Source organism: Chinchilla lanigera, unplaced genomic scaffold, assembly GCF_000276665.1.
Source record: "Chinchilla lanigera isolate Chin_1 unplaced genomic scaffold, ChiLan1.0 scaffold00035, whole genome shotgun sequence".
Classification (NCBI taxonomy): Eukaryota; Metazoa; Chordata; class Mammalia; order Rodentia; family Chinchillidae; genus Chinchilla; species Chinchilla lanigera.
Window position 1 is genome coordinate 1748611 of NW_004955436.1, and position 13298 is coordinate 1761908.

At 46.9% G+C, this 13298-nt stretch overlaps 1 protein-coding gene across 4 annotated transcripts in view; it reads right to left on the reverse strand.

Moving 5' to 3' along the window:
• The window catches only part of Fam184a (family with sequence similarity 184, member A), a gene marked incomplete at its 5' end in the record, with an annotated part of 92709 nt that extends 79411 nt beyond the window's left edge, over positions 1–13298 (reverse strand). For all 4 annotated transcript variants that reach the window (XM_005389128.2, XM_005389127.2, XM_013516641.1 and 1 more), the window contains 1 exon segment: positions 13235–13298. In XM_005389128.2, coding sequence (XP_005389185.2) covers positions 13235–13298 — 64 coding nt within the window.

Here is a 13298-nt window from a genome sequence, read left to right on the forward strand (position 1 = left end):
GCAGGCGCTTTTGCCGCTGAGCTAAATCCCCAGCCCCAAGATTAAGTATTAAAAGGTAGCAAACCTTAAAAAGAAATTCTATGTGCCAAGTGAACAGCCGAATATTTGTATTTTTAATTATGGTATTCACTATTTCAATGCCAAAATTTGCGTAAGTTTTACGTAAGTTAGAAAAGACAGTTTGATCAAATAGTCACTTGAACACATCACATCTTGGTTTAAAAATTTACTGTGCTAAACGTCTGCTAAATACCCATAACTTTCAAGTTGCCGCTTTTCACAGAAAACCTCAGGCCTGTAGATTCTGCCCTCGGAAGCAGGGGCCCACTTCATTTAGCCGTCCCACCCCATCCTCCCACCTCCTGTTACAGTGCCGGAACCCCTGAGTGCATTTACATGGCCCGCCAAACCAGCTGCCAGCATCCTCTGGGCTCAGTGGCACTTCACTGTACCTGACTTGTGCCAACTCACGCGGGTGTCTTCCAGGCCGCCCAATGCTGTCTTGGCGAAGGGCACATGGGCGGGCAGCAGAAAGATCTAGGTTCAAGCCCTGATCTCTGCCAGCACAGTGCAGAGTCGCAGGGCTCAGACCACAGCCACGCGGTGCTCAGGCTGCGGTGCATGCGCTCCGCCTTGCTTGAGACTCCATGCCCTTTGTGCCTGCTCACTCCCTCCTCCCCATCAAGAATCTCAGTGCACTGCCCCAAAGTCCTGGGAGTCGGTCTCCAAACGTATCTCCAGTTCTAACCCCTCTGTCCGCATCACCCTCACTCTGAGCTTCATAACTGTTTGCCAATACTACTTCATTAAACAGCCCCTCAATTAGTTCCCTTGATTTCTATAGTCCCTGTGAAGAGCAAGCTGTTTAAGACACAGAAGCAGCAAGGCCAGTAGGTTAAGGGCTTCAGGCAGCAAGCCCAGGAGAAAATTGATGTCGGACTTTAAGTACTAGGGATTGAAGCAAGGGCCTGGCTCTAAATTAATTTAACCCAGACCTCTGGCCTTGAACTTGTGATCCTTCTGTCTCAGCCTCCCAAGCAGCTGGGATTATGAGGATATAGCACTGCACACCTGGCAGAAAGTTCTCATAAGAATGAATGGCCCCAATATCACTGTAGACAGAGTAAGCCTGATAGTCTTGGCAGTCTCAGTAAAACAGATGGCAATTTACTTAATCTGTGCAGAGAAAAAAGAGACGCCACAACTGTCCAGAGATCCACAACACTAAGTGATCAGACTATCCTAGATTTCATGTTTCTCTGGAGAGCCGTAGAAGTCTGCATTAGAGCCACCTAAGTCCTTCCTCCTGCCACTGTTCCCATTTACCACAGAGTCAGTGGCCTAACCTTCAAACCTACAAGTCACGAGCAGAAAACCATTTCACTGGGCAGAACTCTGGAGGCCCTTGAGAAGAAGATGTGCATAGAGGCCACCCGCACTCCTGGGCCTGTGGCCCCTTCCATCTCCAAACCCAGCACTGACCAAGGAAACAAACACCTTCACATCCCCTGCTCTGCTACTGACTATTCTGCACCCCTCTCACTGAGGAGGATCCTGTGACTACGTTCCCCCACCCAGATAATCAGGGACAGCTCAGGATCCTGAACTAAATCAAATCTGTGGACAGGATGTAACGCCCTAGGTCCAGGGATGAGGGTGTGAGCAGTTTCAGGGTGTATGACTGCCACAGGCTATAATTTTTGTTAGCAATGCTCCACAGGCAAGGAGTAGGAAGAAAGCAAACAGCGAGGCTGAGTGGGGGTGAAGGTGCGCACACCTCAAGGGAGCTGCACTGGCATGAGGGCTTGACTTCCCCACAGCAGGCCGTTCACTCCAGGCTGGTGCACAGAGCACTCTCCTCTCCGTCCTCCTCAGAACGCTCACACTCCCCCAGGGACTGGGACCAGGAATAGCCAGGGATACACACTGCACTGAGCCAGCACATCCTGCAGGTCACAAGAAGGCCCGGGTCAGGACAGAAGCCAGTAAGAACAGTCATCTGCCCGGAACGTTCTGTGTTTGAACTACACTGCTTTTACAAGACTGTTTCTGCACGTTGTACAACGTTAATCCAGAAACACCCAGCCAACGTGCTGCAGCCTCAGACTAAAACTTCTTGTTACCTTTGGGGAATGAAGACAACAAAACCAACTTCTACACTGACCGTTTATGTTGGCAAGCGAGCAACTGCAAGCACGTTTTAAGCCAATGATGCATACTGAAGATAAGACTCTGTTTAAAGTAAGGCACTATACTGTGAAAGCTTTTCTTCCATGCTCCGGAAGAACTTACACATTTGACTGCTTCGTCTATGCCAGAGCAATGTGGCAGATTTGAGTTCTGATCACGAAGGCTACAATGACCATTAGGAGAGAATCTCTATGTGACTTTACCCTGGGCCACAGGAGATTGGCAACAAGTCCAGAAGATAAGTACTCCCACATCCACACATGGGCGGGGGAGTCCATCAGCGTCACAGTCTGACCATGTGGGGGTGTAGGGCAGTCCTAAATCACAGTCACTGGAGGACAGGCTGACAAGCAGGGCTCTACACACAGCAGGGAACGCTCCGCCTCCACCTCCAGCCGCTCTGCCCTCCCTAGGCCTGACTCCATGCTCGGGAGCTTGCCCTTAGCCAAGTGTTCATATATTCCGTGCAGGCTCCTGGCTAGGAGTTCTGCTGGTGAGTCAACAGCACATATTAAATGAGGTGGTTCCAACAGAAGTGCACAGAAAATGAGGTTATGGATGGATGAGCTGACAGTCACGTTGTGAACAGAGGCTGTCAGGAACCTAAGCTGGCATTCCTCCTGGGGCGCAACACCAAGCATAACCTCCCTAAACAATGCAAACTGACTGCATGTTATTTGTGGTCCCCAACAAGTCAAACACGTCTCCTCAGACACGAGGACGTGCACGCTGAGACACACCATAGGCAGAGGCTGCAGGGAGCAGAGGGCACCTGACACATCGACTGCCTCTCTCCCACGTAAGCCATTTCCTGTGACCTTTACCATAATTCTGTGAGATGCACTGCTACTTTACAGACGAGTATACAGAGGCCATGAGAGGTGAAAACACACAGAGTAAGCAGTGCAGCTACAATTCCAACGGAAGTCTGCCTAACTGAACACAACTCTGCCCGCACGTGGGACACGGAGAATGTGGCTCTAGAATGAGGCTCTCGGGCCTGCCTGTGGTTAACACGGACCCAACACAGATACACTAACTCCTGGTGGTGCACGCCTATAGTCCCAGGGGTTGGTAGACACTGAGGCAGGAGGATCACTGCAAGTTCAAGGCCAGTCTGGGCTACACAGTGAGTTCAAAGCTAGACTGAACTACATAGCAAGACTCCTGTATCAAAAAAACAAAAAAAGGCCTTGGGGTCAATCTTCAATGCTAAAAAATAAAAACAGACATATAAAAAGCTTTATTCAGGAAGTTACTTCAATATATATACATATATTATATATATACAAATAAAATTTCTAAATCTAAAACAACAAATATACAGTTTCTACCCAAAAAGAACCAAATCAAATAGAAAAAGTTGTCCTGAATTACATATTTAAAATTTGTCAGAATCAATCTATTGATAAAAATAAATAGTTTATATGATTCATATACTTGTTACATTTTCTCAAGGATAGTGAAAAATATACAGATGAAACTGAAATAGTAAAATGATAGGAATAAATAATTAATAATGCTAGCACAGTGTCTTCTGTGGGCCAGGCAGTCAACAGATTTACCAAACACATGGACCTGCGCACTGTTTCAGTCCTAAGTGTACTTCCTTTCTCATTCCAGCAGACCATTCAACACACACACACACTCACATTCAAACACACAACTTCCACCCCCACCACACATACTTTGTTTCTACAATGTTCCACTAGGGAAAACATCTAAGAGTAAAAAGAATACTATTTAGCCTTTTGATCATGAAATATTTCCTGACAGAAATAAAATTTTGTTAAGACTACACTTAAAGGGGAAGCACTTAAGAAACACAAATATAGGTTAAGCATTCCTAATTTAAAAATCCAAATGTTCCAAAATCTGAAGCTTTCTGAGTTCCAATTCAATGCTACAAGTGGAAAAGTCCACATTTGAACTACTGTAAGAGGTCACAGTCAAGACACAGGTGCGCTACAAATACTGTGTAAAATTACCTTTACATCATGCACACGAGTTTATATGAAATATAACTGAATTTCACATTACACTTGCATCTCGACCCAGGATATCTCATTATGTATATGCAAATATTCCGAAATCTGAAAAAGCTTAAAATTTCAAATACTGCTGGTGGCAGGCATCTCAGGTAAGAGATACCTGCACTTGTGGATACACAGACACATGCAGCACAGTGAACTAAAGCTGCTCAGCCAAAAAGGTCAATGTCTAGAAACTGCATATTCAAACTCTGCACGTCTTTTATAAGAAAGGGAAACATGGCAAATAAGAAAATAAAACTGAATCACAAATAAAATTTCAGAATGTATAGGTTTGGCCCAATGGGATTCATGTAAGTCTGACCTAATTTCCTGTACATGCATTAATGATCACAATAATGACCTGGAGGCACAAAGGACTCCAGCATAATTTATACATGATATGGTTTAAGAGTATATTACATTATACTAGATGGTAGGTAATTACTAATCCCTATAGTAACTGCTACTTAATTAAAATGATGTATAGAAAGCCCTTCCCAGTCCTCCTCGCAGCCCAGAAAGTTTGTATGTGTAACCCCATGAAAACTTATTGGAATTCTAGGGAGTCAATTCCAATCTACCTCATCCAGTGCAACCCATGGGGAGAATAAAGACACTAAGGCATATTTGTAGTTGTGGGGAGTCAAGGGGTCCTGAGTCCAGCCATGATGATGGCCATCCAGAACAAAGGCCTTGACCCAAGGCTGAACCCAGCTTTTATTCATTCATGAAGGAGGGAGTGGCTTGAAGATGAGAGGCTGTGAGAGTGGCCATGAGCTGGGCTAGGCAGGAGTCCTAAAATCACCCCTGCCATATGCAGAGGGAAGGATATTGTTACGGTTGATACATTGTGTCTACTTGGGGAGTCTAGAGGTTTGGCTAAGTGATTCAGCAGTTCTACATGGGGTGAAAAGGATATGCCTTTCCTGCTCTAGGATGCTGTTCACTGTGTCAATGTGAAAAGTTTAGAAGGTTAACTATGTGACTCAGCGGGGAGCCAGGGTCCTTACTTTGTATTCATCCTGAGCCTGTGCAAGAGGAGGGCATGGAGATTATGTGAGTGCTACACGCCCCCTAGGTGGGGGTAGCCTGCTAACAGTATAAAGAAGGGAAAGAGGCTTCTTGCTTGGGCTGCCATTCCTTTTTGCTCTTGTTGCTTTGCTGTCTTCCACCAGCACGAACAACTGCCCTCTGCCCTGTGCCACCCTGCCTCGAAGCCAGTCAAGGATGGACTGAAACCTCCACAAACTGTGAGCTAAATAAACCTTTCCTACCTTAATTTTGGGTGTTGGGTATTTTGTCTCAGCAAAAGAGAGAAAAGTAACCAAGACAGATAGGCAGAAAGACTAATCTGCATAACAAAATTGAGATAGTATGTAATGTTTTGGGGTTGGTGCTTCAGCTCTGACGAGTAATCTCTGAAGCCCCAGGAAGTCCTAGCCTCTATTCCCAAGGCTGCATCCCAGCCGACAGCGTGGAGCACTGGCTCACACTACCGCCTCATCCGGGCTCACCGGAGGGAGCAAAGGGGGAGTCTGGGGAAACATGCCTGCCATCTCCAAAGGTTACCATCAGGCTTGGCTAGACCAATATGCACTGCTTAAAGCCAGCTGAGGGGATAAGGAAACATCCTAGGCAGCTCTGTACACATCAATACATGGAAATACGGTCAGGCTCAGCCAAAATGGAGCAAAATGCCCCTCTTTCAAGGACAGTTGCCTAGGTGGTCCTCCACAATAATTCATTCCCCAGTAATTGAGAATAAATGGGAATTTATCCTAATATTTTACTAAAATTATCAATTTAATTGGTATTAGCACATACACATCTTATCTTCAGGGTAGAGGTGGTACATATAAATGTGGAAGTGAGATCAGCATTTTTAAAAGGTCACTAGAAACACCACCTTTATAATACATGAGCTTTCACAAAGCAGCTGAGCCCAAGTTACCCAAACCCTACATACTACTGCTCCTCAGTCCCTTTTGTTTCCCCATCTACTGTAGGTCCTTTAATAGTTTCAGCTTCCATTTACATCTCAATCTGACAGTAGTGAAAGATACAGGACAAAAAAAAGCATATATTTCACTTGATTAGCTTGACTATCCTAACCTGAAAACTGAAATCTGAAATACTCCAAAATGCGAACTGTTTTTCTTTTTTTTGTGGAATGGTCTTGCTATGCTGGCCATGCCAGCATCTCTCTCTCTCTCCTGAGCTCAAGCAGTCCTCCAGCCTCATCTGCCCAGCAGCTGAAGCTACAGGTATGAGCCACTGTGTCCAGCTCCAAAACTTTTTGCACGTTGATGTGATGCTCAAAAATTTGAATTCTGGAGCCTTTTACATTTACATTGCTGGTTTAGGGATGCTCAATCAGTGAAGTCTCTGCAGCTATCAGCAGCTGTTCCCCTCATATGTCCTTCTCCACAAAAGGCCAAGGGCACGGACTCCACCAGACTCACTTCCTGTTCTTGTCCTCCATAAGTGGTCCGCAGCACAGAGACTTCCTGTGGTGAGGACCAACTACAGCACTATGAAGCACCACGCTTCGCATCAGTCCCCTTTCATGGCATAATATTAACTCCATGAGGATATCGATGGTCTTTTATTAATTTCACAAAATTCTCTTCTTAACTGAAGAGAAGAGTAACAGTATAACACTATCTTATCAACCTTCCCACAAATTCCATTCAGAACCTAACTGGCTTTATAGATTTAGCTTACTCTTCATTCTTATCTCAAATGAAAGATATGAAAGTTCCAAAAGTACTCATAATTACAAGTTACAATACAGGAAGATCATGTAATCCAATTAAGACGAATAGATTACTCAGGCACAAATTCTTGCTTGGCCTTTCTCCTTCACATCATTTTTTAAGACACTGGCAATTAGAAGATGGTACAGGATTTTCCTACACACAATAGAGAGAAAGAGTAAAATGATAAAAATAGGACCTTTTCCAACTTTCTGCCTTCAGAAATTGGGTCTGAGCAAGAATACAAGCAAGGAAGTAATTGATCAAAGAAGAAAACGTTTAAAATAATCTTAGTAGTAACTTTCACACTAAGTATGGCAGTCTCAATATAATTAAAAAATTTTACAGTTTGGAATGACTAAAGCTGTTAATAAAAACATGAAAATATGGCATTTATGTAAGAAAACACACACACACACACACACACCAGTTACAAAGTTACCAAGCCAAAATTACAAAACAGATGACCTACAAACCCAGAACATTAGGACAGTGAATGGGAGAGGCACACTGGTTTTACTATTGAAAATCGGATTCAGATGGTAAGCAAAACATGGTGATACGCTCCAACTGGGAAACAACTCCAAGACCTCTTACTGAACAACTAGCATTAGGAAGAAAGCAGACAGAGAAAGGAGACCACTAGCGCAGCCATCCCCTCCTAGAGCAGCCATCCCCTCCTAGAGCAATCTAGCGGCCTGGCCTCAAGCCTAGGTTCTGTTAGCAGAGGGCCTGGGGAGAGTGGCTGAAACTGGAGATGGATCACAACTGAGGGCCAGAGCAAGGCCTTCCAGGGAATGTGTGGTGCCCGAGGCGAGCCAGGTGAACGAGCTATTAGGCAGAGGCATTTCACGTGACATTAACCTGCCGAATGTGTAAATAAACGCACTGCAGTCCTTGGACTTCTCTCTCCACAGGGGAGGTGGGGAGCAGAGGGGGAGGGGGAGGTGGAGAGAAGCAGGAGGTGGAGGGAGAGGGAGAGGGAGGTAGAGAAATACGGACAGAGTGAGAGAGAGAGGAGAGACAGAGGGCCCCACCTGACCTCAGCTTTCTGCATTTTCACTCTTGCCTTCATTTCTTCACAGTCCTCCCCAGGCAGTTTTCCAGAGCTGTGCTGGACACGGCAGGGGCGCAATCTTCCAGTACATAACCCTGGGCCCTCAATTCCTGCACCACAAGTGAGAGGGTTCGGCTTTCTACCACCTCTAAGTTTTTGGACAGTTAGTAGTATATTTTGTTTTTGTGTCCATTACTAAAATAAAAGAAACTAACCTACCCAGTAGCTGATGAGAGAGAGTTTATATCCAAGCTCCTGCAACAGAGAATGGCAAAGCTGCACCGTGACAAGAGAATGAAAAGGCGCTGCAGGGGCACATGGCAGTGCCATGCTGAGACACAGCCAACCGTCACTCTGAGTCAACCCAGTAGCTCAAGACCCATGCCACAAGCACAGTAAGTGCTACTCTGCAGAGCATCTAGGTAGTTCAAACAAACCGTTTAGGAAAAAATCACTTTTATGTAATGTAGTGGAGAAAAACAACTGTTTGAAAATTACTTGTTTCAGTATTATATAAACACATTCTGGTTTGGGATATAATAGAACAGATAACATTAAATGATCCTAAGAATTCAAAAATATTTGCTAAGAAACTAGTACCTCAATTACCAACATCCTGAAATCACAAATAATGTTTACATTTTAGACCAAGTGCTTTATAGTTTTACTTTTACATCAAAATATAAGTATATTATAAAGTAACTTGAAGCAGTTTAAAGGCAGCCAATAAAAATGTGAATAGCTAGTTAAATCAGGGAAACAAGATAATTTATAAACACAATAAACCATGTTTGCAAGTTGCATAATTAAGTACCACATAAGAAGTCCAGATAATAAATGTTATAATAATTCAGAATAAGGAAATCCCAGTGAGGCTAGGTGGATGAAGGCAGTTCCACGTACCAGGACTGTAAGCGGGGTATAAAAGAAAAGAACTTAATGATGCTAAACACAAAAAACAAAAACCGCCTTCTGTTCTCTGGAAGTGTACACTTTACCTAAAGTGTACTTGTAATATCTGTTACTGATGGTGGGCTAATAAACTAGAGGCCTAATGGGGAGCTAAGATAACAGGCTACTTAAAAGGGTTACTTCTACTGAGAAGCAAGGACAACACGAATAGCCTTCCGAAACTGGTGCCAAGACACTCTTAAGACTTTCTGAGGAGGCAGTCTAGAGAAAGTGCTGAGTGGTGTGATCTCCCACCACTCACACCGGGAAGACAAGTTTCCAGGAGACCACAGCAGACTTCTGAGGTTTCCTGCCTCACAAGGGCGAGGGCAACAGAGGCCTGGCCCACACTAAGGCACAGGGTGCAAGCCTCTGCACGAAGCCCAGAAGAGCACGCTTAGGATGTGTCCTGAAGACATCTGACTTGGTACATGCTCACCCCCGGCACTCTGAAGGATGAGAAGCTGGGTGAAGATGAGGTGAGAGCAAGAGAGTCTCTGCAGAGTGATGCCTCACTGGCACAAAGTGACAGTGATCATGCCAAGCATGAAGAGACCCTGACAAACTGAGGGTGTAGGCCATGCAGCCCCTGGGGTTGAGCAGAGATGCAAACAGATGGAACTGAGCTGCAGTCTCACTTAAGGTAAAAATCTCAAGCAGCGGAGGTGGAAGGCCAGGGCCCACAAGTGAAACAATGCACCTGAGATGCGTGCCAAGGCCCGCAAGCTGCATCACTTCCTGGTTTCCCAACCAAGCCAGTACCAGTCTGTGGCTCCATGCAGCCCCCATTCCTTCCCCCAGGATCACAGACCCGAGCTGGCAAGACAGCAAATGAAGAACAGAAAAGCCAGATCCCAGGCCAAGGGTCAGGGAGCCCTCTCCCCGTGAGACTTCTCAGGCAGGCCTGAGGTACGGGAGAAGTTAGGTTGCTCTGGAGTTTTGTTGGCCCTGGACATTTTAACAGACTAAGACTCTGTGACTTAGTTACTGAAAGATGGCCTGTGCTATCTAAGAGCAACCAGCAAAGCCGAGATGATGAAGGGCAGGGAAAGCCCAGCCTCACACAGCAGGTAGGAGACAAAAAGGGAAAAAACTGAATGTGACAAAAATACGGCTGCTCATAATCCTGTGCTGTAGGCCCCGCTCGCCAACTAAAACAGTGCAGAGGCAAGTACAGAAGTGCACACTCATAAACAAAGCACCCCACCAGCCTCCTTGCCTGTCCTGGGATGGTTCAGCATTAACAACTCCGGGAACATGCCACAGCCTGAGAATCAAATGACACCTCAGTGCCCATCAGCAAGCGGTGCTGGCACACCCCATGTGGACCCAAAACAATCAATACCACACAAACTGTTCTGGCTGGAAAGGGTAGCAAATCACGAGGCAATCAACAACCACAAATTCTAGCTTACAGCTGAAGTACCAAACAAATGACAAGCATCAGGACAAAATTTTGTCATCAAAATGTGTCAGGTACCAAATTCAAAGCATTTCAGAACAGTTGAGTCCCAAAGTAGGACTGCACTGGTGGGTCAAGAATCTACTATTCATTATTAAAACTGGACACGAACGCCCTAAATATTAACAGACTGTGTCTTGGCCCTATTCTATTTCTTACACTCACCAAAGTCTCTCTTACGCAAAGCAAGCTTTAAAACTGCTTTTCTTCTTACCACAGAAAGCTGCTGACAGTATCACAGAAAACAGAATCTGAACAAATACGCACACAACCCCGGCTTCTGTACTGAAAACATGCTGAGCTTCACTTTGTGCAGCATTATGGTGTAAATAACTTTCATCCTTGTCCTTTCACTGCCAGCCAAACGTCGGAACATGCCTTTCAGTGCCATCCTACCACAGGATGTGTAGCCTTTAACTCTGAGAGTTTAGTACAAAAACCTCGAAATAAACACAGTATCAGGTACTGCTACTGAAAGCATATCTTCCTAGAAGAGTAGTTTTAAAAGATATCGCTCCACATACTTTTTGGGGATACAATTCGTATTTTCAGTGACAGCCTGAGTTGGCACCTACAATCTGCCACTAATACTCTCTAAAACAGGCTCCTCCATCCGTACTCCAAAGAGGAGCGAGCTGGGGCTCAGGGACCAGTGACCAGCTCCAAGTCACACTGCTAGCAACTGGTGGAGCAGCAGTTTAACTCACACCAGTGTGTCCGGCTCCCAGGGGAAGTGCTTCACTATTCTGCTGCTACAGCTCTCAAGAGTTCGCTTCTACTAACTCCTTTCCGAAAGAAAGATCCTATTTTAAGGTTAATTTGTAATATCTAATGCTGAAATATAAGCTATTATCAAGTTCTAATCACAGTTCTACTTAACAAACCTTTGCTGATATGAATTTACCAGTAAATTTTTCATGAATGAAAATGTTACACAGCAGATACTAAAGAAGTTTACACATACACATATATTCACAGTGCCACACATATGGTAGAGTATCTACAAGGGTATGTGACTGTAAACAGTAAGTAAAGGAAGCAGGGTTCACCGCATGCTTTCAGAAACTGAAGTGAGCTGGCTGCAGCAGAGTCCCACCACTGCACTGTTTCATTTTCAGGCTTCACCTTTGTAAACACAAAGGCAAGAAACCAGGGGACAGAACCCCTCAACACTTCAGCATGCCTCAATCGTAGCCATCCCGTACCCGGGGTGACTTCGTCACCGTCCCTGCCCCAAGATCTCCCAGTCAGGTCTGCAGACGTGTTTATGTCACAACTATGTGTGTGCGTGTGAGGGCAGCTACTGCTACCCACTGCGCGATGCAGGGGTGCTGCTAATCGGCCCCTAATGTACGCAATGGCCCAGCATAGAGGCATTAGTCCACCCAAACAGCCAACAGTGCAACCACAGGATCCCTAGTATAAGGGATTACATGCCTGAAGCACTTAGACACAGGCAGTGACAGCATCTACAAACTGTAACTACAAAGAAGACACCAGCATCCAGGAAACACTCGCAAAGATCAGGCGCAGCACTCAGGGGTGAAAGGGCCACAGCTGGTAGGAGTGAGGTGAGAGGACAGAGAGACGTGAGCTCAATGTCCCCGATATCTACCCATCAGCAGTGCCCCACTGTTCTCTTCTGATAAAAGAACAGGAAATTGAAAATCACGAGTAGAAAGAAAAGGTTTACTGAAGACAAACAGCTTTTCTCAGACAGTACACAGTCCCGCCCCAACCTGTGTTTCCATGGCTTACAACACAGGGGGCATGGGCACTACTGAGGAGGCTGGCTGTGCCCCTCTGTGTGTGCACGATCTGATGACACACCTTCCCTGAGTTTGGGGACCCTGTCACGAGAGGAAATAGCAAACCCCAGCACACAGCAACCCGAGACGGTGCTGAACAGCAAAGAAAGCCTCGCAGAATATCGCCCTGCTTTGCACGGCTGAGTTTTCCTGCTGTGCTCCCGCACCTCTGCTTTTTCTCTTCCAGCCGTCCCCTCACTTCTCAGTCCTGTCCTGCTACTTCCCACTTCCTTTCGCTCCTCTCTCTCAATTCGAATGCCTCAGCTGACTCTCAGAAAGACTCCACCGGCACTAGGCCCCGAAGGAGTGGCTGTCTGGCATAAGCCCACCCCGCCAGCCCCGGAGCCCACACACCCTGCCAACAGGTCCCGCCTGGACTGACTTCCGAGGTCCCGCACCTCCTTCTCCGCGCACAGTTAGCACCACCCGCGGTGACAACAGGAGAGCCGACCTGCGCGGCTCCAGCTGCCCAGACACAACTCCATCTATGAGCAGCACTAAGTGAGAAAAAGAGCTCAGTAACTTGGCTGCGCCCTGAACTACCCCACCACGGTCGGCCAACGTCGTTAGCAGTACAGGTCTGCGGAGCTCAGCGATTACAACCCTGCCCGCCGGCTGCTCTCTGAACGTCGTCTTTTGGCGAGTGAAACGTGTTGCCGCGTGCCAACGCGGGCGGGCCCGCCCGCAGCCCCGCAGCCCCGGCCACAGCTCCCGCAGATGCCCAGCGGCTCCTCAGACCTCACACGGCCTGCGTCCCCCTCCTGTGCTCCCCGCCGCACCTGGGCGCTCACCCCGCCGCAGCCAGCCCCACCGGCCTCTCGCCACCTGGGTCGTGCGCCAAGAGGCGGCGGCCGGGGGCGCCGGGTGCAGGGCTGCGGGCCTCGCGGTGCCCTCCACGCCGGGGACCCTTTCGACTCCCTCCATTTCAGCACCCCTTCACCCGCGCGCACGCCGGGGGCCCCTCACCCGGCGCCCACCTTGGTGAGCTGCGCGATCTTCTTGCTCATCCGCAGGTGCATGTCGGCGCCGGGCTCCAGGCCG